The sequence below is a fragment of the Bubalus kerabau genome, chromosome 23, assembly GCF_029407905.1.
Source record: "Bubalus kerabau isolate K-KA32 ecotype Philippines breed swamp buffalo chromosome 23, PCC_UOA_SB_1v2, whole genome shotgun sequence".
Lineage (NCBI taxonomy): Eukaryota > Metazoa > Chordata > Mammalia > Artiodactyla > Bovidae > Bubalus > Bubalus kerabau.
In genome coordinates, this window is record NC_073646.1 from 36525800 (window position 1) to 36550491 (window position 24692).

A 24692-nucleotide genomic window follows, 5' to 3' on the forward strand; every position below is an offset into this window, starting at 1 on the left:
CCATCTGGCCCCTGCTTGTGCTCTGGCGATGCACCTTTTTGAGGCTGCCTCCCCTGACTGGGGTTTCCCCCAGCTTTGCAGGATTTTGCTGGCTCCCTTCCCTATGCCACCAACCGGGAGCCTGAACCAGGCCTGTGAATCAGAGAGTTCCGGGTGGGGAGGTCTGGTATAGCGGAGGGCAGGTCCCAGAGCCTGGTGCGAGGCTATCTCGTCCTTCTAGCGGGGCTGCCTTCTAGCACAACTGGAACCCCCACCTCCAGATATTTCTGGACACCCCTCCCATCCTTTTTACGCTTTCTGTGGACTTTGACAGTCTTCTATTTAAATGCAAGTAGTAACAGCTGCACTTGCACAGCGCTGTCTCCAACACGGGATTCTGACGTCTCCCGCAGAGGGAGGACACGGAGGCTCCGAAAGACCCGAGTGACTTCCAAGTGGCTCACAATAGCTGGGAGCCTGGCAGGGACTAGAAACCAGGTGTCCCCAGCCCAGAGCACATGTCGGAACCTCATTGTAGCTGGAGCTTCCTGTTGGACAATGGACAGTCATTGTCCAAAGGGAGTCATTGAGAGCCGGCACGGCGGGGTGGGGGAGTGGGGGGGATGGAATCAAAGGCGTGGACAGAGGAGGGCGACAGGGGGTGCACGGGGGTGGACCAAGGGAACCACTTTCCCCCGTTTCGGCTTTCTGTGCCTGGTCGAGCTGCCGAGCCTCCTTGCCACTTCAACCATGGCTGTGTTGCAATAAAACGGGCCCCTTAGCCCACCTTCTGTGTCTGTTTCACTTCTTGTCAGTGAGGAGGGCTGAGATGCATTGTCCTCCCCCACTTCCCCAGCAGCCTGTATTAGAGAGGATCTCTAAGCCCTGTGGCAACGGGGCTAATGACTTCCTGGAGGGGAGCTGGGGAGGGCTGCTGGCCGTGGCGCGCCCCCACCCCCACCCCAACCAAGCGGCAGAAAGAAGTGATTGCTCAGAACCGAGGCGGGCAGCGGCGCGGCGCCTGGACCGGCCCTGGGCCTCGCTTTCCCCTGGACCGGGGGCGGGTGTGTGTGTGTTGGCCGGCGTGGGGCGGTGGAGGGGTGGTCCAGTGCTGTTTCAAATTCTTGCTCTTCTCGCAAGTTCCCCCTGGCATCCGGAACCAGCCTGCCTCATCCCCACGACTCAGGGGTCTAACTCACAGCTGTCGGCTCTCTCGTGGCCAGTGCGCTCCCCTTCTCCCCGTTCCTGGGTGGGCACCGCACCGGAGGGGCAAGAGGTGGAGGGAGCCTGGGCGCCGCCCCGCGGGAGCCGAGCTCCGGAGCGGCGGGGACTGCGATCCCGAAAAGTACCACGCGGGGGCGCCAGGACCTGCGCGGACGCGGGCGAGGCAGCGCAAGGTGGTTTCCGTCCGTGTGAGTGTGTCCATGGGCGTCTTTGTGTGTCTGTGTTTCTGTACATGTGTGTACGAGTCAGGGGGTGTCTGGGTGGGATGTATTCGGGGCTACGCGCCTGGCGTACCCCACAACCAGGCACTTCAAGTGGCTTCTTGATAAGGAGGATTCTTGATAGGTTACCATGTATGTGGGCATGGGGAGGTGGGGGACTCTTTATTGTTGCGTGTGCAAGGCATAGCCTGTGAGCCTTGGATTTTTGAAGTTATATCCCTTTAGCGCTTTTACCCCCTCCCATCATCCCGTGTAAAAGACATCGAGGGCTCTCAACCTGAACCTCCATTCCACTGTCTTGGTTACATCTTCAACATGTGTCTGGGTGACTCTGCTAGACTAGGTGTGACATTGTGTTTGTGTAAGAGGGTGTGTCTCAGGATATCAGTGCAACTGTGAATGATAGTGGTGTGTGTGTCAAGTGGATGTTGGAGAAGTCTGGCTCAGGATTATGGAAATACAGTCTCCTTTCTCTTGTTAGTTTGTGGATACCATCTTCATGGTGTGATGATGTGATGGTGTGATGGTGTGTGTGTGTGTCTTCCTTTCTCAGTCTTTCCAGTAGCTGTCTCTCTTTGTGTCTCTCCTCATCTCTGTCTCTTTTGCTCTCTCTCTTTTCCTGTCTTGGTGACTCATCTCTGCGGCTTTGCCCTCCTCCGTCTTGCTGGGTCTCCCCTCCCCCACCCAGGAGTGGGTGGGGGTATGAGGTAATAGGACCCTGGGATTAAAAATCAGGGTGAGGACCCCCTTCCTATTACTCATCCTTCCCAGACCCACCTGTAGCCCCTAGCCCTCTTTCAGTCCCCTTCCCAGGACTCCAAACCCTCCTGAACTGGGGTGGGCAGGGGATAGGCAATGATGCATTCTAATGGGGTCATTTCCAGGGGGTTCTAAAGCACCTTCTTTCCATTCAAAGTGAAGACCCCAGCCTCCCTCATAAAGTGCCCCTCCCTGCCGGTCCCCCACCCCCCACCATCGATGACGCATTAAAGGCTGCAGAGGTGAGTCACCGGTTGGGGGGAAGGGAAGAAGAGAGGGGAGTGAGCTGCACTGTGGGGAGGGGGACCCAACCCCCTACCCTCTTCTTTCCCAAACCTTCTCAGGGAAAAGACCCAGTGCTCTGTCCCTCTTCCTTGGTTTTCCAAACCTTCAGCTTGGATCTCTACTTGGTTGGACCCCATCTTCTCTTAGCACCCTCCTGGAGAGTATGAGAGATTCAGAAACAAAGACCAAGAGATGGATTTGTACAAGTATCTCAGAGCAAACAGGCATCTCCTCCTACTCCCCGTCTCAGCTTTGCCTTTTCCAGCTCTGTCTCTCTCATTGCTCCTTCTTTCCTGCCATCTCCCTCCTCTCTCCAATTCCAGGAACCTGTCCCTAGTCCAGCTCTTTTCCAGAAGCCCCCCTAGAGGCGGTAGGATGTGAAAGGCACAGCACGTCTTTGCGAGGTAGGGTGCGTGTGAATGAACTGACCCCAGGCAGGGAACTGGGATGGAGAGAGGCACAATCAGACCCAGAGATTCAGAGCCCATGCAGACATATTCTAGATGGTGGAATCACCAACACTGTTGCCTTGGCTTCTCCCTCATTGTCCCCTCCCCCATGCCATAATGACTGAAGCTCCCCTGGACTTCTGGGCTGAGTGGAGGAAGAAAAGGTTAGAGAAGAATGAAAGAAGGAGGGAACACGCAAAAAAAAAAAGGGGGGGGAGCTTGAGCTTGGGGGCTGCAGAAGAGTGGCTAGCACACTGAGACTTTCCTGCACAGAAATTTAGAGATGAAGGTAAATGTGGGGGAGGGGTAGGACAGATCAAAGGCATGTGGAAGTCACAGAACAACATATATCAATAAGCACGGAAGGATCCAGAGAAATGCACAGACACAGGGGTACACATACATTGTTGATGCATCAAGCCAGTTGATGCTTTTCAGACACCAGCAGATGCCCAGAGTGGATGCACTCAGACTCCCAACCGCACAGGTATACAGGCACTCAGAGGAATCAGGACCCACAAACACTAATAGTCACACACAGACACCTGGAAACAGGCAAAAACACAGCCCCACAGATTGAAAGAGAAAATTTACGTATTTAAATTGGAACGTTCCCATGCCTATCCATTCTCTATCTGATTAAACGCATAATTGGCCTCCCCATTCCCTTTCTTTCCACCCCTGTTTCATTAATCTCTATACACACAAACACAATGCATACATATGTACATGCACATACACAAGCCTGCGGGAACACAGTTTCTCTAGATGCCTGTCTCCTTCATCTCATACTTGGTCTCTTAGCCCCATCAGCTTCTCGCTCTGTCCCCCTTGCCTCCCTCCCTCTTTCCTTCTCTCTTGGATGGCTTCCCCTCCCCCCACCAGATGTCTGAGCCATCTCTCTCTGATTCATCCTCCTCAAGAAGGTAACGTGACCCCCCCCCTCCCCATTCCACTGCTCTAAGTAACCAGGCAGGGAGGATAAAGGGGAGGTGGGATGAAGAGGAAGAGGAATAAGGGGAACCCATAGGGGTAGGGGGAGGCCCTAGGTAGTTTGGGGGGAGGGGGATGAAGCCCAGTCTCAGGTCTGCTGCCCCCTCCTCTCCCTCCTTTCTTTGGCATCTTCACAGTCACCTTGGTTCTCCTTTCTTTTTTTTTCTTTAGCCTGATCCTTCTACCTGTTCCAGATGCCTGCCTCCCTGCCTCCCTCTCCTGCCCCCATCTCTTCTCTTTCCTCTATCTCTACTCCTCCCCACCTTTTTCCCCGCAGAGCTGATGGGCTTTCTTCTGGGAAAGTGGAGCCAGTGATGGACCCGAGAAGCCACTGCTGGCTATAGAGGGAAAGCACGTGAGTGTGTGTGTGTGTGTGTGTGAGAGAGAGAGAGAGAGAGAGAGAGGAGAGGATGAGGGTCAATACTAGGAAGATGAGGAAGGGGGTGAGGACTAGCTCTGAAAGAGTCTCTGAGCTCCTGGCAGGCAGCCCCAATCCTGGTTTCCAGAGTCTTAGGGCGAGGGTGCCCTGTATGTGCCCATGGGCAGCCCTGTGTCCGCAGTTCTTGTGTGTCTGGCATGTGTCATTCCACTCCCCGCTCTCCCTGCCCACACCCCCGCACAGCTCTCTGCCTGCACCGCAGCCCCCTCCAGCTCCCCTCCCTCCCCTTCATTCCTGCAGTGGCTGCTCCCCTCGCCTCCTCCCCTTTCCCTGCCCCCTCCTCATTTCCGTCCCCCCCCCCTCCCCGCACCCCCGCCTACGGCTGGTCTCCCTTCACTGGACCCGGCTCGCTGATGGATTCTCTTTGCGCAATCTGTGCGTCATCGCCCCCCACCGTCCCCCACTCCCCGAATCTCTAACTATCCAAGCCCCCCAGCCCCAACCCCAACCCCTCTGACAGGAGATTCGGACAAGGGGTCTGGTGGCAGAGAGGGGTGATCTCTGACGTTGCACTCCCACCCTCCACCCCCCACCCGCATCGCGTTCAAATCTTCCCTTTAAGCAACGAAGAGAGATTGAACTGAGTCACCCCCCCCCCACCTGCACAACCCCCTCCCCACCAGGTCTGCTCTCGTCCTCCAAATGTCCTTTGGTGGGTAGCAGCGGGAGGGGAAGAAGCAAGAAGGTGGTGAGGAGAGGTGGTCTGAAAAAGGGCACTGCGGGGGCGCCAACACACGCTACAGAGTCAACTGGACAGAAGGGCAGACACACCTTTTTCTCCAGACACGCACCGACCACGGACAGACACGACACAGAGGCACACATATCCTCAGTCTTTCCCCTGTCTGTTCCAACTCGGATCCTTTGCGTCCAGATCATTCAAACCGCAAGATCCACCCATGTGCCCCAGCCCAGGGCACGCACCCCGCACCGCAGGTCCGCGGACAGCGCCCGCAGGCGCGCAGAACCATCCCTTCTCTTCAGGTTCACGCCGTCCTTGGGCGTGTTTCCCATGGACCCTGCAGTCAGGAGACGGGGAGTCTGGCTCCCTCCTCAGTTCTGGAGTCTTATCTTCCCCCTTCCCAGTATGGATCTCCTACTGGGGCCCAGTCAGACGCTGAGAGTGCCCCCACCCTATTCCACTCGCCGGGTTCCCGCCGCTGCAGGTTGCTCTGTAACCCACCCTCCCGCCTTGCAGCGGCTCTGCATTCACCCTTCCATTCATTCTTCCATTCATTCATTCATCCTTTTCTCCTCGTCCCTCCTTCATTCATTCATAGCCCCCTGCCCCGCCCGCCTCAGCATTTCATTCATTCATTCCTTCATTCATTCATTTCCCCGGTGCTAGGCTAGCGCACGCCCCTCCAACCGAGGCCCGCGGCGCGCAGGCGCGGGCCGCGAGAGGCACGCATCCTCCAATCGTTGGGCGTCCTCCCGCCTCTAGGCGCCCGCCCGCTTCCCCATGAATGAACATTGACGTCAATGGGGCGGGGCGATTCCCACGTGACCCCGCGCGCTCCTCTTTATAAGGCGGTGGCGGCGCGGGCGCTGTCCAGCGTGCTGAAGCTTGAGCGAGCGAGTCTCCCGGAGCCGCGCGGACCCAGCTGAGCCCAGCGCACTGGACGCCAGACCTCGACCATCGCTCGTATCCTAGCCACCGCTCGGAGCCGAGGCGGACGCATCCCGATCTTCCCCTGTCCCCACCCCGCCCCGACCCTCTTCTCCACCTCCCGCGTCGTGGCACCAGCTGGTAAATACTCTGCTGTCCGTCCCTCAAACCCTCTGCAGTCGTGGGCGTGAAGGGAGGGTTCTCTCTCCCCACAGATGGGAGTGTTGAAAACACAGCGGGGAGCCCCCGGGAAGGGTCCCTGTAAATGGGGGAGTCGCCGCTTTTCTCTTGCTGCTGAAGTCGCCCACGCACCATCCGGGGAGTCCTGCGGGGAGGGAGCAGATTTTTTCCCCCCTGCATCCTTGCTGCTTAGTATGTGGGCGCTGGCAGTGAGATGGCTCAGGGAAGGGGGCGAGGAGGCACTGGGGGAGCAAGGGTTGCAGGCGTTTCCCCATTTACACGATTCCAGAGATCGGCACAACATCGTCCTCCTTTGCTCCTAAACGTCCCTTTTCTGGGTAAGGTCAGGGAGACAAGGGAAGCCCCCGATTTCCTGATTAAATATGGGGGAAGGGGATATAAAATCAGAGAGCGGAAAAATTCTTACAGAAACCCTCTCTTTCTTTGGTCCCTTCTATTTTTTTTTTTTTTCCCACAGTCTCCGGCAGTCCTTCGGTCATGAAATCGCTCAGGTTGCCGGCTACTGTCCTCTTCTGCCTGCTTCTACTGATCAAGGGGTTGGGAGCAGCGCCCCCCGGTTACCCTGAGGCTCAGCCACCTCCTCCCAGCTCTGAGCATAAAGAGCCGGTAGCTGGGGACGCAGTGCTCGGGCCGAAGGATGTTAGCGCCCTAGAGGTCCGAGCCGCTCGAAATTCAGAGCCGCAGGACGAGGGAGAGCTTTTCCAGGGCGTGGATCCCCGGGCGCTGGCCGCGGTGCTGCTGCAGGCGCTCGACCGCCCGGCCTCGCCCCCGGCGCCCGGCGGCTCCCAGCAGCGGCCAGAGGAAGAAACAGCAGAATCTCTGCTGACCGAGACCGTGCGCAGCCAGACCCACAGTCTCCCAGCGCCAGAGACCCAGGCGCCCGCGGCCCCTCCTCGTCCTCAGACTCAGGAGAATGGTGCCGAGGCGCCCGATCCCTCGGAGGAGCTCGAGGCGCTAGCTTCCCTGCTTCAGGAACTGAGAGATTTCAGTCCGAGCAGCGCCAAACGTCAGCAAGAGACGGCAGCAGCAGAGACGGAAACCCGCACGCACACGCTGACCCGAGTCAACCTGGAGAGCCCCGGGCCGGAGCGTGTGTGGCGCGCTTCCTGGGGAGAGTTCCAGGCGCGCGTCCCGGAGCGCGCGCCCCTGCCGCCCCCTGCTCCCCCGCAATTCCAGGCGCGTGTGCCAGAGAGCGGACCCCTTCCCGAAGTCCACCAGTTCGGGGAAGGAGGGTCCTCCCCCAAAACACACCTAGGTGAGGCATTGGCACCCTTGTCCAAGGCGTACCAAGGCCTGGCTGCTCCCTTTCCCAAGGCGCGCCGGCCGGAGACCTCCCTCCTGGGCGGCACTGAGGCGGGGGAGCGCCTTCTACAGCAAGGGCTGGCGCAGGTAGAAGCCGGGAGGCGGCAGGCGGAGGCCACCCGGCAGGCGGCGGCGCAGGAAGAGCGGCTGGCCGACCTCGCCTCTGACCTGCTGCTCCAGTATTTGCTGCAGGGCGGGGCTCGGCAGCGCGGCCTGGGGGGTCGGGGGCTGCAAGAGGAGGAGGGGGGCGGGCGAGAGACAGCGAGGCAGCAGGAGGAGGCGGAGCAGGAGAGACGCGGCGGGGAGGAGAGGGTGGGGGAGGAGGATGAGGAGGCGGCGGAGGCGGAGGCGGAGGCGGAGGAGGCGGAGAGGGCGCGACAGAACGCGCTCCTGTTCGCCGAGGAGGAGGACGGCGAAGCCGGAGCCGAAGACAAGCGCTCCCAGGAGGAGACGCCCGGCCACCGCCGCAAAGAGGCCGAGGGGGCAGAGGAGGGCGGGGCGGAGGACGAGGACGACGACGAAGAGATGGACCCGCAGACGATCGATAGCCTCATTGAGCTGTCCACCAAACTCCACCTGCCCGCGGACGACGTGGTCAGCATCATCGAGGAGGTGGAAGAGAAGCGGAAGCGGAAGAAGAACGCCCCTCCCGAGCCTGTGCCGCCCCCCCGGGCCGCACCGGCCCCGACTCACGCCCGCTCCCCGCAGCCCCCGCCCCCCGCCCCCGCCCCCGCCCGGGAAGAGCTGCCCGACTGGAACGAGGTGCTTCCGCCGTGGGATCGGGAGGAGGACGAGGTGTTTTCCCCTGGGCCCTATCACCCTTTCCCCAACTACATCCGGCCGCGGACGCTGCAGCCGCCAGCCGCCTCGCGCCGCCGCCACTACCACCACGCCCTGCCGCCTTCGCGCCACTATCTCGATCGGGAGGCCCAGGCGCGGCGTGCGCAGGAGGAGGCGGAGGCCGAGGAGCGCCGGCTGCAGGAGCAGGAGGAGCTGGAGAATTACATCGAGCACGTGCTGCTCCGGCGCCCGTGACACGCCCCGGCCCCGGCCCCGCCCCCGCGCGCCCCCCTCCGTGTCGCTCCTTTACCCCTTGGTGTTTGCATGCGCCCGACCCCGCCCTCGGCCGCCACTCAGCCCCGCCCCCGCCCCCCTTCTGCCCGCGGGCCGCCCCGCCCCCGCGCTGCGCACAGACCCGTCAAGACTTCGCTGGTGGGAAGCCCGAAATCCTCAAACTCACTCGCGGGGATCTCGGGGCCAACACGGGCGGACGGGTAGTTTGTGCGAGTCCCTGCCCGCCACCCCCCCGACTCCCCATGCGGGACCCAGTCCCCACCTAGTCCCTCTCTCGGGATGTCCCGATCTGAAACCGGAAAAAGCATTTCCAGTTAACTATGTGAAAGGTCTTGTCTCCCGCCCTTTGGGCCTCCCAAGAGCCACTCTGCCCTCTCTGGATCGCTGTGAATTTACCCCTTCTTTCCCTACTCTGTTGTAAATACCCCTCACGGAGGAAATAGTTTTGCTAAGAAATAAAAGTGACTATTTTATTAGGACTTTGTTCTCGGTTATTCACCCGTCCCCTTGGGCCTGTGTGGTCCTTCCCAAGGGGCGGTGAGGGAAGCGCCAGCCACCTCCTGCTCAAAAGCGAGGGTTGAGTGATAGAACCTCTTTCAACCATATTTGAGGGGCGGCGGTAGAATGGGTTCACATCCTTTAGAAAGCGCTAAGTTCCACTGCCAGCTTGACCATTAGTCACAAGACCCCAGGCCCTGGGCAGAGAGATGCAGAGTGAATAAGGAACTGCAGCTCTGAGCCACCTAGTTAAGCTCTTTGAACCATCTCAGGGCCACTTAGGCAGTATGGGTGGCCCCCCACGGCCCCTGCTCCACCTTACCCACCTACCTTCCTTAACTGCTCCCTAAATTCCCTGGTCCTATCTTCTTCACATGATCAACACCTCCTATGGGGAGGTGTTGGCAGCTAAAGAAACATCCTGGTTTTAGCCGCTTGTCAAACCTTTTCTAAGCATATACATGCATGCTCAGTCGTGTCCAATTCTTTTGCAAACCTGTGGACTGTAGCCCGCCAGGATCCTCTGTCCATGGGATTTCCCAGGCAAGAATACTGGAGTGGGTAGCCATTCCCTTCTCCAGGGGATCTTCGTGACTCAGGGATTGAACCTGAGTCTCCTGCATTGGCAGGCGGATTCTTCACCACTGAGCCAACAGGGAAGCCCTGCATAGGACATACTTATCCTAAAAAATCATTATTCATTATTATAAGAAGTTGAACTGGGCGTCCTCTTTTTTTTGCCCTAAATCTGGCAATCCTAGTTCCAGGGAAGAGTGGAATGGAATGGGCAGGGTTCTGTTTCTGTCCTCACTGATTCCAGCAGCCCTGCCTTCCTTCACAGAGCCTAAGCAAGCCAAAGTCCAGAAATGCTTTTCCTTTTATTTCAGAGAGAAGGAAAAAGAATCAGACACTTTCCCCACCCCACCCCCTTAGCTCCTGCCTCACCCAGAATTTAAGAAGAGTGAAGGAGGGACAGGGCCCAGTCTTCCGTAAAGCCTGCCCTCCCCCCAGCCCTCCCTTCCCTCAAAGTAGCAAGGTTAGAAAAAAATTAACTATGCTGTTCCTCCCCGGGCACTGGACAGAGGCCCCACTGCAGCCAAGAAGGAAGGGGAGGGGCAGATGAGGGAAAAGGACTTCCCTCTGGAGACACAGAAGTCCCCCTCCCAGGCAGAGAGGCCGCCCGCCCCCGGCTGGCTGCGGGGAGGGCTGGAGGTAGGTTATGGGGCAGGGAGAAGAGAAGAGCCCTGAAAACCTTTTCCCTTTAACCTGACATATTTATATATTTACAGTTATAAGGGTGGGGGAAGTTTGGGGTGACACTGGTTCTTCAAAGGCAGGGAATGAAAGCCAAATAGCACCCCCGACTTGGTCACATTTTCCTGCCTCCTAGCTCCTTAAAACCTTCAGTGAGAAAAGGGGAAACAGGAGGTAGGGGGTGGAAGGAGGGAATGCTTGAGGGTCCTGAGCCCACAGCTCACTGCAGAAAAAGGTGAGGCGGCAGAGCAGGCGCAGCTGGGTCCCACCAAGAGGAAAAGGGCCACCGATGCCCCACCTCTCCACCAGATCCCCACATCTCCACTCGGCCCCAGGGTGAGGGCTATGCCAGACCCATCTCCTCCAGCACACTGCGTGGCGACTCATCCTCCTAAGGCAGAGACAGACAGAGGGTGATGGGGAGACACCAGGAGAGACGGGGTGAGGGTGAGGGGGGCGGGGAGGGCAGCAATCACAGGGGCAGACCGGGATTGGGGGGTGGGGCGGACACAGAGACACGGGGGAGAGGGGAGAGAGAAGCCCAAGTAAGCCCAAGGCTGGAATGGCTGGGGACCCTTTAGGGAAGCTCCCCAGCCTCCTGAGACCACCCTGTAGAGCCAACTGAGGCAACCAGATTGAGTCCACCACCACCCAGAGAACCCAAAGCCAGGAGCTTGGTGAGCAGGGGGCTCGACCTTACTAGCTGAAGGGAAGGGTGTAAAATGGGGGCTTGGGAGCTGGGAAACCTGCTTTCCCAGGGCTGGAGGTGGCAGATGGTTGGGTGGGACCTTTTTTTTTTTCTCCAGAGTTGGGGGAGGCATTAAGAAGTTGGCAAAGGGTCCCTGAGGAAAGTGGACCAGACTGCAGAGAGATGAGTCATAAGGGTCTGAGCAGAGCACTAGTAACAGGGTGGGTGTGCGAGTGCCAGGGCACGTGTGTGTGTGTGTGTGTGTGTGAGATGGGGGAGCTAGACCAGTGAGGTAGCAAGTTGGATTTTACCCTTTCTCCTGCTGCACGGATAAGCCCCCCCTCCCCTCTCCCCCTCCTCAGAGCCAGCTCAGGCCGGCTTGCTCATCACTGCAGGTTCCGGTGACTCATCTCCTTGCACCAAGGCTCAGCAGTGGCACAGCAGAGAGGGGGCAGGCAGTAATGGGGTGAGGGCGGGGGTGTTGGATAGAAGAGAGAATCAACAACCAGGTGCCCTCAACCCCAACCCCCAAATCCCCAGGGCAAAATTCTGCTTCTCAGCAGCAGAGGCTTTGAGTATGTGTGTGTGTTTTAAAAAAAGGGAAGACACCAGGGAAGAAAAAGAATGACCTATTGAGTGCCCCTTCTCCAATTCTCCGGGCAACACTAAATGCCAAGAGAAGCGTGGGACAAAGGCGATCTGGCTGGGATGAGACACTCTGGGTCTCAGGAGAAGGAGGGGGAAGACTTGGTCCAGGCGGGCTGTCTGCCACCCCCACTACCTCCTACCCTGAGCAGTCAGGGCTTGAGGGCCAGCTGGCCAACCTGGCAGCGTGGGGGCCAGACGCCACAGGGAGGGGGGCCGTTTCGGTAGCGGCGGGAAGGGGGCAGCTGGGGTCCACAGGTGAGGGCTCCAGGGTAGGGAGAGTGCCCTCGGCCACGGTCCTCTTCCTCCTCCTCACTGTCCCGGACCCGTACCTCCTGCAGTAGGTCCGCCTGCTCGATGGCCTTCAGCACACTCTTCTTGGAGGTGTCCTGGACGTCTCCCCCCATCAGAAACTCATCCAAGATGAAGTAGGCCTTCTCAAAATTGAAGATGATGTCCAGCTCGCAAACCTGGGGGGCAGGAGAGGAGGCAGACATGAGGGTCAAGGTGCATTCTCCCCTTCGCCTGCACCCCAGCCTCCCCAGCTCTTTCCCCACCTTGGCTCCATGGCTTTCATGACCACTCTCCACCTTGGGTTCTTGCCCCAGCTCTATGTCCTCCCGACCCCTAGGCTTTCGTCCTGGATTTGGCTTTTCCTTCTCCTTCTCTTGCCTCTTCCTCTGATCATGAGATATTAGTTGCTCGAGTCTACCCTTGACCCTGACTCCTGTTGCCTTCTCCCCTAAATCTATGACACAAATCCTACCAGAGGCTGGGTCAGCTTCCCCGCCCATCCCCACCCCACTCCCCGCACCCCCAGGTACTGTGACAGGGCAGGGAAGGAGACTCTGGATCACAGAGTAAATGACTTCAATTCTAGGCCACACTCTGACACTAACCAGCTAACTCTTGTTTTAGTCGCTAACTCGTGTCTGACTCTTTTGTGACCCCATATACTGTAGCCCGCCAGGCTCCTCTGTCCATGCGATTTCCCCAGCAAGAATACTGGAGTGGGTTGCCATTTCCTTCTCCAAGGGATCTTTCCAACCCAGGGATTGAACCCACGTCTCTTGCATTGGCAGGCGGATTCTTTATCACTGAGCCAGGAAAGCCTAGAAGGAAACCAGCTAACTGTACATGCCATTTAACTTCTCTTGAGTCCATTTTCTCTTCCAAAAATGGAGACACCAACACCTACTCATGGAATGAGGAACAAACAGGAGAACCTGAAAGCTCTTTGTAAACTGTTAAGTAAAACACAAATTACGGAGTTATTACTATTCCCCATTTAAGATATGAGCTCACTGCCAGTGCCCAGGCTGTAGCCCAGATCAGTTCATTCAGAATCTCTGGGGGTGATTCCCAGGCATCGCTATTGTTTAAAAAAAAACTCTCCAGAAGTCTCCAAAGCAAAGTCAAGGTCAGGAACCACTGATACTATCTGAACATGGCCTCCGTCCTTGTGTAGGAAGTTTGAGCTGAGCTCTAGATGGATTGATTAAGTGGCAGATTCTGGTTCCTACCCTTCTCCCTCGGGGGGCTGATTAAGACGCATGGCTAATAGGCTTAAGGCTTAAAGAGGGAGATTAATTACTGTTCTCACTGTTCCAACTTCCCCTTTCCTGAATCAGGACAGAGACTGGAAGGGTCCCAGAATCTGGTAGAAAAAGGGGATTGCCGGGCACGGAAACTGGGGTGGGTGGAGAGACTTACGCTGCCAAAGTATTTGTCCAGGAGCTCCACGTATCGGTGGATCAGCTCCAGTGTGATGAGCTCATTGTCTTGGCCCTCGATGGCACAGCAGAAGTAGAGGCTGGCGTATCTGAGGACGGGGACACAGGAGGGATGGATGGCTGGAAGTGCTGCCGGGGCTGCTTCGGGACCCAGGCATTCTGTGCCCGAACCTCCCATTTCCCCCATTCCTGATCTGTGTCCTTACTGGACACAGGTGGGGTGGCTCCAGGGTAAGCAAATAGTAACTCACTGTGTCTCTTAGTGCCTCTCATAAACACAGGTAAAGACACAGGCTCTTTCCCTCTGACCCATTCAGTTTGACTCAGCAAAAACCTGAGCCAACAAATTCACCTGCTCAGAGAAGGAACCACAAAGGGTTTGTGTGTCTGTGGGTGTGTGTATTGGGAAAGTGGCCCAGGGTCTACGACTGTTCGGTGAGGCTGCAAGGGATGTGTGCAATCGGTAAGATCGGGCCTTTGGGACAGAGGTAGGTGCGTGAAGTAGGCACCAGGCTTGAGCAAAACCAAGAGGGAACAAGACTCTCTTCAAGGTGAATTTGGAAAGTAAAGGCTGGCTGGAGTTCATCACTGCCTTCCAGATGTCCTTAGCTCTCAGCTCTCCCAGACCTAGTTAGTTAGTGTTAGCGACTCTCTGGACTGTAGCTTGCCAGGCTCCTCTTTCCATGGGATTCTCCAGGCAAGAATACTGGAGCAGATAAGTATTCCCTTCTCCCAGGGATCTTCCCAACCTAGGGATAGAACCCAGGTCTCCTGCACTGCAGGCAGATTCTTTACTGTCTGAGCCACCAGGGAACCTCTGCCAGACTAAGGGACTGCCTATTTCCCAGCCAGGTGAACCCATCCCACACCCCAGTCAGGCAGGATCCAGGCAGGTCTGAAAGTAGGTAAGGAGTCACCTCTTGTAGACAACTTTGAGGTCCCTCCACTCCAGGAAGCTGCACATCTTGGGCTTGCGAGCCAGAACCACCTGCATAAGCTCCCGAACCATCTTCTTCCGCTCCTTGTCTGAGGTGGCCAGGTACCATTTTTGCAGCCGCAGCTTCCCCTGCCGGCTGAACAGCAGCATGAATCGCATCTGGGGGTGGGGGGTAGGGAGAGGAAGGAGGAGTCAGAGCCAAGGTTTAGAGCTTTGATTCTCTGAGCTTGTTTCCTCCAAAACCACAGTCCCAAACTCCTCCCATTCAACTCTTTTCTCCTCACAGACCCTGCTGCTGCTACTGCTAAGTCACTTCAGTCGTGTCCGACTCTGTGTGACCCCATAGACAGCAGCCCACCGGGCTCCCCCGTCCCTGGGATTCTCCAGGCAAGAACACTGGAGTGGGTTGCCATTTCCTTCTCCAATGCATGAAAGTGAAAAGTGAAAGGGAAGTCGCTCAGTCGTGTCCGACTCTTAGCAACCCCATGGATTGCAGCCTAACAGGCTCCTCGGTCCATGGGATTTTCCAGGCAAGAGTACTGGAGGGGGGTGCCATTGCCTTCTCCCTCACAGACCCTACTTTCTTCAAAACATCAGCCCTTCTGGTCAACTGGGTATTCCCATTAGCAAGTGCCTTTCTTGGAGGGAGCATCAGCGCTTCTGAGTCTGTCATGTGGGTTCGAATCCTGGCTCTACTAGTTGAGAAATTTGCCCTGGGCATTACTTTATTTCTCTGGGCTTCAGTTCCCCCGTGTGTCAGATGGAAATAATAAAAGTACCTACCTTACAGAGTTGTTAGGTGGAACTGACATAGGAAATAGCGCCTGGCATGAAGTAAGCGCTATAACACCTTGGAACACATTATTATTATTCCCTGACTTACTGTTTCCTAAACCTGGTTTCCAAAGGTGGGTAAAATGCTAGCACAGTGATGAGCAGCTCCTTAGTTGATGGCAAAGAGATGCTTGCTTTCTTTCCTGCTCTTTCTACCCACCACCATCCTAAAATCAGGTATTTTCTTTCCAAGAAGCTCCTTCAGCCCTCTGCCCCATCCTAGCCATACACCCTAGCCAATGTCCTCAACACACTGCCCTCCATTCCTATGCCCAGCGGTATCCTTTATGTTAGCACATGATACCAAGTGAAGTCGCTCAGTTGTGTCCGATTCTTTGCGACCCCATGGACACCAGGCTCCTCCGTCCATGGGATTTTCTAGGCAAGAGTACTGGAGTGGGTTGCCATTTCCTTCTCCAGGGAATCTTCCCGACCCAGGGATCGAACCCAAGTTTCCTGCATTGTAGACAGATGCTTTGCCGTCTGAGCTACCAGGGAAGTCCATAACATGATACCAGGACCCCCTAGATTCCACCACCCTCCACTCTACTCAGCCATCCAGGCATATAGCCAGAGGTATTCCTTTTTTTCTTCCTTTTAGGGTGCCTCCCTAACATGCCCACACCTCCCCAGGTATCAGGTGATCAATTTCCGTTTCAGTTCTTCAGTTTGGACACAGCCATTCTGGGTGGCTCGCCTAGGGAATGTTCCTGGAACAAGCTCAAGGAGTTGGAGCGGGGAGACGTGCAGAGCTCTCACTACCCCGTGCACCCCCAGTTTCCCATTTCCAGGGGGCGGGGGCTCCAGGCCACATCCTGGAGTGATCTCCCTCCCCCTGTAGCTCTTCTCTCCGTGTATGCCACCAGGGCTGGAGTCCTGGGTGTGAGGAACACTACTAGTCTAGACGGCTACAGATCAGAATTCAAAAGAACTGTATTTTTTGCTAGCGGGGAAGGGGAAGCGCTGCTAGCGTGGCCGGAGGGCAAAAGAGTGGTGCAAGGGAGGCTAGGATGGGAGGGTGGGCCAGGGAGCAGGAAGAAGGAAGGCCTGCGTTCCGGAAAAAGGATGGGGCAGGGGGGCGGAGAACCAAGAGCACCGGAGCCGGGAAGCCAAAGCCTGGGTCCCAGAGAGCAAAACTCGAGCCCACCTGTCTTCCCCCACCTCATCCCCGCCTCCAGGTGGGCAGGACGACAAACCGAGGCAGGACGTCCACTCCTCGCACCCTGAACGATCCCCTCCCACACACCGCCCTCCCCGCCGGCCTCCGCTCCACTCTGGGCTGCACGTGGACGGAGGGTCTCGGAGACTGGCGACCCCCGCCGCCTCCGTCCTCCAACAGGCCCCAGAGCCCCCGTTCCTCGCGCGAGTTCCCTGCGGCAGTGATTCGGACCCCTGAGATCGCGACCCGCGCGCTCCCCCTGGCTCCGGACGGTCCCGCCGCCCCCTAGTCACCTCCCTCTGGCCCTACAAACGCGCCCACTCCCCGCCGCTTCTCCCGAAAGCCATTTTCAGCTGCTCTTCCTTCCGAGGCCGGCTCGCCCACACGCCCAGGTAAGTGAGGGCCTCTGAGAACTGGAGGAAGGAAAAGAGCGGCTCACACAGAGGGCAGCCCCCAAGGACCCCTGCAGGTGCAGCCCACGCCCCTCGGTCCCCCCTCCCCTCCCTCTTCACACTGCCTACCATCCTGCAGCCTCCGGCCCTGCGCGTCCCTCTTCGGCCACCGTAGGCGCCAACTCCACTCCCTTTCTTACCCTTTCGCCTCCTTCCCTCCCTCTCGCTTGAAGCCCCGCCCCGTCCGCCCGGGCGCCGGGGACCTATGTGCTGCGTACTGCGCAGGCGCCGACGCTGCGAGGCGCGCGGGCGGGGCCGGAGGCGGAGAAGCGGTGGCCATGGCAACCAGGTCTTCGACTTCAGCTTTGCGTGCCCTGTCGTCATGGTAACAAGGCTGTCTTGTGGGCTGGTTGGAAGATGGAGGAGGACAATGAGGTCCTCGCGCTTTGGAACCTAGGGGGGAAAAGGCGGGAAAAGGGGTGAGAGGTGGATAAGATGACCCCTGGAGTTTGTGAGGAAGTAGAGTGATTTAATGGAAGGGGTGTGGGCGATTGAGAGGGAGCAGGGTGGAAACTATCTGTAGAGAAGGAGGAAAGACGAGGAAGGCAAAGACAAAGGGTGGTGGTGGGGCAGGTATGAGAAAAGTATGGAGCTCAAAACAGATATCTACTGAGAACCTGCTGGATGCAACAACACTCAAAGTAAGAGAAAGGTATAGGTAATGAGGCAGACAAGAAATAAAAAGAGAAGAGGAGAAGCTGATAGAAAAGTGATGTAAGGAAGAGGAGAAACATGATTAAGAGGAAAGAAAGAGGAAGAAATAAAGAAAATCTTGAAAAGTTAGCATGGGTCAAAGCTAAAAAGGGACGGTGTAACCCAGACAAGGGTGTAAAGATGAGACGGAGGTAAATTGCAATACATGTTTTTTGAGAGGATTTGCAAGTGTGAGTGTATGCTAAAGGACTAGCTAAAGGACTTTGCATATAAATGGATAAGAGGAAATCTTAAAGTTTGTCATGCCAAAAGCTTAATGGTATATTTCTAGACAATTGTTGGTAACTAATGATGCTATTATTTTTGAGTAGCACTTGAAGAAATTGTTGGTAAGGCCCTACCTGTCTCCGCTTTGTGTTCTTTTCTTCTTACTCTTTTTTATGGAGGTCATATGCTTTAGTTGCAAGAGGGTGGGCTTAATTCACCTGCAATGCAATCTGGTCTCTGACCCTTACCTGATGTACAGTCTTGGGTGGGTCATTTAAACCTCCATTTCCTCATTTTAAAAATGAAGATAGCAATACCAACCTTGCAGGTCTGATTTGAGGCTGGATAGAAGATATCTGAGGGAGAAGGCAATGGCACCCCACTCCAGTACTCTTGCCTGGCAAATCCCATGTATGGAGGAGCCTGGTAGGCTGCAGTCCATGGGGTCGCTAAGATGGACACGACTGAGCGACTTCACTTTCACTTTTTCACTTTCATGCATTGGAGAAGGAAATGGCAACCCACTCCTGTGTTCTTGCCTGGAGAATCCCAGGGACGGGGGAGCCTGGTGGGCTGCTGTCTATGGGGTCACACAGAGTCGGACACGACTGAAGTGACTTAGCAGCAGCAGTAGCAGAAAGTATCTGAAACATTGTCAACAGTTGATATTGCAATATCAGTAGTAATTACTACTATTTGCTTTTCCCAACTTCTTTCTTCTAGTACTTTTTCTTCATCCTTTCTTTTTCATGTCCTTTTCTCCTCTGCCTATGTCATAGGCTTGCCAATGGCATAAATGTTGGCTGAACTATCTTGGTGTTATTTTTTTAGGTCAGAAATAATATCAATAAGGTAAGTTGTTAGAGTTAGAAAGAGTCTTTTGTTACAGAGTGAAAAGAAGGAATCAGAGTGTGTAAGAAGGACAGAAGGCAAAATAATAAAATGTGCTCATGGGGGAGAGGAGAAGGTTGTTTATAAAGAAGTAATGAGAAGTGAGGCAAAGAAGAGATCTAGGCAACAGCCCGAAGAAGTGCGGAAGATCCAGAGATGTAAGCACCTACACTCCTTGAAAAGATGGCATTTTCTAGAATTCCTTATCTTGATATGCTGTTCCTAGCTGCAGAGAAGATAAGATTCATGAGAGAATTGTTAGAAATATGGGTTTTGCTCATGTAGAATCACAGACCTAAGTGGTTTAAACTAGCTAGAAGATGTTGGACTACGTTTCTTCATTGTTAGTGAATGATATACATAGATAATCTATCAGTTAGTGGCTCCAATAAACTTGTATCTGCAGGCAAGTTTGGATTTGATGCAGTGGGAAGTTGGGAGTCATTATGATTGTCCAAGCTGGTGAATAACTTAGTGGAAAACATTTTCAGAAGGTTAATCTTATCATAATATGGGGACAATTTGAAAGAACAAATGGAAGGCTGCAAGATCATCTGGGACAGGGGTCCCCAACTCGAGGATCTAATGCCTGATGACTTAAGGTGGAGCTGATGTAATAATAATTGAAATAAAGTGCACAGTAATTATAATGTGCATGAATCATCCCAAAACCACCCCTAGCCATCTGTGGAAAAATTATCTTCCATGAAACCAGCTCCTGGTGCCCAAAAGGTTGGGGACCACCAGTCTAGGAGGCAGTTTTGGGAATCTAGACATAAAGATGAAATGAAAAGTGAAAGTGAAAGTCACTTAGTCATGTCTGACTCTTTGGGACCCCATAACCTATACAGTCCATGGAATTCTCCAGGCCAGAATACTTTCCCTTCTCCAGGGGATCTTCCCATCCCAGGGTTTGAGCCCAGGTCTCCCGCATTGCAGGTAGATTCTTTACCAGCTGAGCCACAAGAGAAGCCCAAGAATACTGGAGTGGGGAGCCTATCCCTTCCCCAGCGGATCTTCCCAACCCAGGGATTGAGAACCAGGGTCTCCTTTACCAACTGAGCTATGAGGGAAGCCCATGGAGTTGGACAAATTTGAGAGATACCTGTAATGGGCCAATCAATTGAAGTTGCGAACTCATCTAAGTAGAGGAGGAAGAAGAATCAAAGATGAGTCTGAAGGATTAGTGGTGCCACTTGTATAAATGGAAAAATAGAAGAGGTGAGATTCTTCTTCACAGGTACGATTGGTGTTTGTATTGTTATCTGGCAAAGCCCATGCTGACACCTCCCTGAGCCTTCCCTCATCTGGTTGTAGAAGCAGTTCCTGCAGTGGGTGGAAGGGGGGCCCAGATGGCCCCTGAAGCCTTTCATTTCTGAGTCTGTGATCTGTCTTTCTCCCTCTCATGATGATGCTCCCTGCAACCATTTTTGGCTCATTCTGTAAGTAATCATTGTTCTCTGATGATGTCATTTGAGTCATCTCGAGTTTTTTTTAACTTCTTCTTTTTTTAACTAAGCAATTAGGACCTTATCGTGTGCTGTTCCTAATAGTCCTGAATACTTTGTGTGGTAGATGTTTGCCATTCTTTTTCACTTCACTGGCTCTAAACCCCCTTCCTAGGGTTTGGGAATCCTCACATTATGATGCCAGGGGGAAATAGCACAACCTCTCAGTGTAGCATTTAAATCTGCTTTTTGTGCCCACAGCATGAGCCTGTCTGCTGGACTCGGCTAGTCCATCCACCAACTTGGACTTTGATCCAGGAGGGAATGAGGTGGGGATGGGGTAATGAGGACAGGTAAGGGTCCTGAATATTTTGAATTCTGAATTCAAAGTATTGAATTTGAATTCTGAAGGGTCTTGAATACCTCTGAATTCTGGCAGAGGGTCAGAAGACAAAGCCTAGGGCGCAGGTGGAGTGGCACCAATGGCAGCATCCTGTGCTAGCAAGGGGTACCCTGTAGGCATCCCATGATCTGTGATTTGGGCCACTGTCTCTAGCATGAGACCTTCTGCTGGTTCTCTGGCCCTCCGGACAATTCCCTGAGCTCCCCAGTTTCCTTTTGTGTTTCATTTAGCCAGGGTTGGTTTCAGTCCCCAGTAACTCAGGACTCTGATTGGTAAACTTGGTAATCAGGTTGTACCTTCCGTTGGCCACACATGCGAGTTGGCCCCACCTGTTCAGCTGGTTTGGAAGCGCCTCGTGGGATGGTGTCTTACTCATCTTTTATTTCTTTACAGCACCTCTCACAGTGCTTGGTGATTGACTTCAGTTATGACTGGTGTGCATGGTTACCTCATCTAGATTTTTTTTTAATTTTAGCTTATTCATTTATTTTTGTCTATGCTGGAGCTTTCTCTAGTTGTGGTGCGCATTGCAGTGGTTTCTCTTGTTGCGGCCTCAGGCTTCAGTAGTTGTAGCTCAGAGACTCTAGAGCTCGTGCTCAGTAATTTTGGTGTGCAGGCTGTTGTCTCAAAGCACATGGGATCTTCCCAGATCAGGGATCTAACCTGAGTCCCCTGCATTGGCAGCTGGTGGACTCTTAACTACCGGACCACTAGGGAAGTCCTAGATATTTAAATCTTACTTCTCACCCCAAATATGCTAAATTCTAATTTCTAAATAGTAGTACCTATCCAGTATCTATTATTCCTGCTGGAGGACAAGCTGTCTTCATTTTGTTTTTCTTGTAAAAATAGTTTATTTGACTGCACTGGGTCTTTGTTATGGCAGGCAGTATTTTTAGTAGGGGCAGGTGAGATCTAGTTTCTTAACCTGAGGCGGAACCTCGGTTCCACTCCATGCATTAGGAGTATGGAGTCTTAGCCACTGGACCACCAGGGCTTCATATTCTGTTTCTCCTGTGCTGAGCACAGGGCCTGGCACACAGCAGGTGCCGCCACTGGCTGAATAAATGTACTGGATTCCCCGACTGGAAAGTTCCATTGTCATCTCAAACTTCCTTTGCCACAAATGAGTACCTTCCTTCTCCCTTCCCCTGAAACCATCCCATCTCTTGGTTTTCCAGCTACCTTTTTCTCACTTTGCAGACTCTAAGCCTTGGACATGAAGGGTAACAAAAGCATGGCTGTTCAAGGGACAAAGATCAGACTGCTTGGTTAGACTAAGAGAATGTGTATGAAAAAGGGGGATCCACTGGCTAGGTTATCAGAGGAGGGAGGCAGCAGTCTGGAAACCACCGGTGACTTGGGACTTCATTCTCCGGTGACTTGAACCTGCCTTGCTACTATTTATTTTTCTTTGTGATTTTGTTCACATTGTTTTCTGGAATGCCCTGCCATGCCCTCCCGACAGACCCAAATCCCTCTTATCCATCCTATAAGTCTGAACCAAGCAGCCAGTCCTGATGACCCTTGGCACTCCAGTCTAGACCCCAGTGACTATTTCTACAATGTTCCTTTCAACCATTTTTGCAGTGACTTCCCAGGTGACACAGTTGAAAGAAGCTGCCTGCCAATGCAGGAGATGCAAGAGACTCAGCTTCCATCCCTGGATTGGGAAGATCCCCTGGAGTAGGAAATGGCAACTCGCTCCAGTATTCTTGCCTGAAAAATTCCACGGACAGAGGAGCCTGGTGGGTTACAGTCCATGGGGTTGCAAAGAATCAGACATGACGAGTGAATGAGCACACAGTCCACCCACAGCATTTCAGCTTTTTGGTGTCTGTTCTCTGTAGAAGCAGGCAGACCTTATTTTATTATGCTTTGTTTTATTGTGCTTCACAGATACTGAGTTGTGTGTTTTTTTTTTAATGAGTTAAAGGTTTTTAGCAACCCCACATTGAACAAGCCTATTAACACTATTTTTCCAACAATAATTTGCTCACTTCGCATCTCTGTGTCACATTTTCCTAATTCTTACAATATTTTAAACTTTGAAATTGCTATGATCTTTGTTATGGTGACCTGCGATCAGTGACCTTTGACATTACTGTTGTAACTATAGATGCAGTGGGAAAAGAAGAGAACTAGAAGTGGAGCCTGAAGATGTGACTGAATTCCTGTAATCTCGAGATAAAACTAGTGGATGAAGAGTCTTTTATTCCAGGTGAGCAAAGAAAATAGTTTCTTGAGATAGAATTTACTCCTGGTGCTGTTGCTGTGAAGAAGGCTGAAGTGACGAGAAAGTAGTGAGAGCATTACATAAACTTAGTTGATAAAGTTATGGCAAGGTTAGAGGGCATTGCCTCTCATTTTGAAAGAAGTTCTGCTATAAGTAAAGTGCTATCAAACGGCACAGCATGCTACGGAGAAATCGTGAAGGGAAGAGTCAGTCAATGCAGTTGATCATTGTTGTCCTATTTTAAGAAATTGTCATGGCCATCATAGCCTTTAGCAACCACCACCCTGACTAGTTAGCACCCATGAACATCAAGGCAAGACCTTCCACCAGCAAAGAGATTAAAATTATGATGGTTAGTATTTCTTAGCAATAAAGTATTTATAAAGTCCATACATGTTTCTTATTATTTATTTTGAGGTAGAATTGGTGTGCAACATTATATTAGTTTCAAGTGTATGACATAATAATTTGATATTGGCACTCACTGCAGAGGACCCCCACAATAAGTCTAGTGAATGCCCCACCACCATAAAATTGACCCCCTTAAATCTTTTTCCCCTCCGAATTCCTTCCCCTCTCATAAACAGATAATCTATTCTGTATCTGTGAGTGTTGTCTTGTTTTCTTTCCTTTCATTTATTCTTGGTTTTGTTTTTTAGATTCCACAAACAAGGAAACCATACAGTGTTAGTCTTTCTCTGACTCACTTTACTTAGCAGAATACCCTCAACTTCCTGCCATCCGTGTTGTCACAGACAGCAAGATGTCCTTTATTATGTAAAGTCCATGCATTTTTTTAGACATAATGTTATTGCACACCTAATAGGCTTCAGCACAGTATAAATATAACTTTTACATGCACTGGGAAACCAGAAAAATCTGTGTGACTCACTTTTTTCGAGATTCTGGAACCAAAGGTGTGTCTCTCCAAGGTATGCCTGTACTTGATAATAAGAAACATCACTTTACGCTCAGTTTTAAAAGTGCTTTCCACACAAAAAAAGTGCTTCATAGCCCCCAGTATACAGACACGTTTAAAGAAAAACGTGTTAAATTTATTGGAGTTCAAACTTGGCAAGATGATGGTGAAAGCCTCAGTTGCTTTGCTTCAGACACTTTCCACTGGAGTCAAAGCGCCCTCTGGTGGCCAGGGGACAAAAGGCTGCATTCAGGATGCTGGTGTTCAAGCTGGAAAGGCGCAGGTGTGCAGGCGGGATGTCCTAGTGATGGACACATGAGGGCAGCAGCCTTGACCCTGGCTGCGTTTGAGCCCTCCTGTGTGTTCAGGGTGACCTGGGCTCACCAGTGTCACAGAGAGGGCGGTACAGTGTAATGCCTGGTAGCCTGGGGCGAGTGATTCAACTTCTTTGTCTCTACAGAAGTGCCTGCTACGGTTAGCACAAGGAAACTCATTTGAGGAACCGCCTTTAAAAAATGATTTGGAAAACAGATGGTGTCTCCTTGACGAGTTTCCCTCTGATAGAGTCATTTTACTATTGAGGGATTTATAGAATCCATAGCCATTGCCTATACGAGGGCAGACAAAATTTCCACTGGGTGAGATGAACAGGAAACCGGCAGTTTTACGATGGAGGCAGGGCAGGTCTTGTGGGGTTTTCATCCCTAGAAATAAAGAAAGGGTGGGTTGGAAGAGCCATGGAGGGGGCCCAGGTGAAGCCAAGGAGGGCTGGCTTTGCACTCTGAGGCTGCATCCCGGTCTTTGTCCTCAAAATATCCAAGAAGAGCAAAAGGGGCTGTTAACTGGGGCACTTCCTGGAGCGAACTCCCTCGGTGGTGAAGAGGTCCTTTCTGAAGGACTCTTTTCTTCTGAGCCTTCTCAGCGTGTACGGACAGTGTTTGAACTACATCCTGCAGAATTAAGGCTACAATGTGTCCTGCTTTTGAAAGCAGCATCTTGTGCAGAAAAAGGAGGCTCTTGTGGTTTCTAAGCAGATCTGTTTCAAATGGGTAACTCCTCAACAACTAGCCCAGTGCCTGATATCGGTCATCTTTTCAGGGTATAAAGAGGACGAAAGATAAATCTGGATCCTGGTGCCC

General features: G+C 53.4%; 2 protein-coding genes and 1 long non-coding RNA gene across 3 annotated transcripts; 2 read left to right on the plus strand and 1 right to left on the minus strand.

Moving 5' to 3' along the window:
- Nucleotides 1-5909: 5909 nt before the first annotated feature.
- Nucleotides 5910-8496, plus strand: VGF (VGF nerve growth factor inducible). The gene is made up of 2 exons (XM_055562071.1): nt 5910-6099; nt 6617-8496. The coding sequence occupies exon 2, from the start codon at nt 6637-6639 to the stop codon at nt 8494-8496; it is 1860 nt and encodes a 619-aa protein (XP_055418046.1). The 5' UTR covers nt 5910-6099; nt 6617-6636.
- A 1396-nt stretch (nt 8497-9892) lies between these two features.
- On the minus strand, nt 9893-16942 carry AP1S1 (adaptor related protein complex 1 subunit sigma 1). Its single transcript, XM_055562072.1, has 5 exons — nt 16805-16942; nt 14271-14449; nt 13334-13442; nt 11953-12090; nt 9893-10678 (listed from the first exon to the last, which is right to left on the minus strand). Exons 1-5 carry the CDS (start codon nt 16805-16807, stop codon nt 10631-10633), a joined length of 477 nt encoding a protein of 158 aa, XP_055418047.1. The 5' UTR covers nt 16808-16942; the 3' UTR covers nt 9893-10630.
- Nucleotides 16214-23498, plus strand: LOC129637797 (uncharacterized). Its single transcript, XR_008707574.1, has 3 exons — nt 16214-16675; nt 22518-22619; nt 23294-23498. It is a non-coding gene; the product is annotated as an uncharacterized LOC129637797 (long non-coding RNA).
- The last annotated feature ends 1194 nt before the right edge of the window (nt 23499-24692 follow it).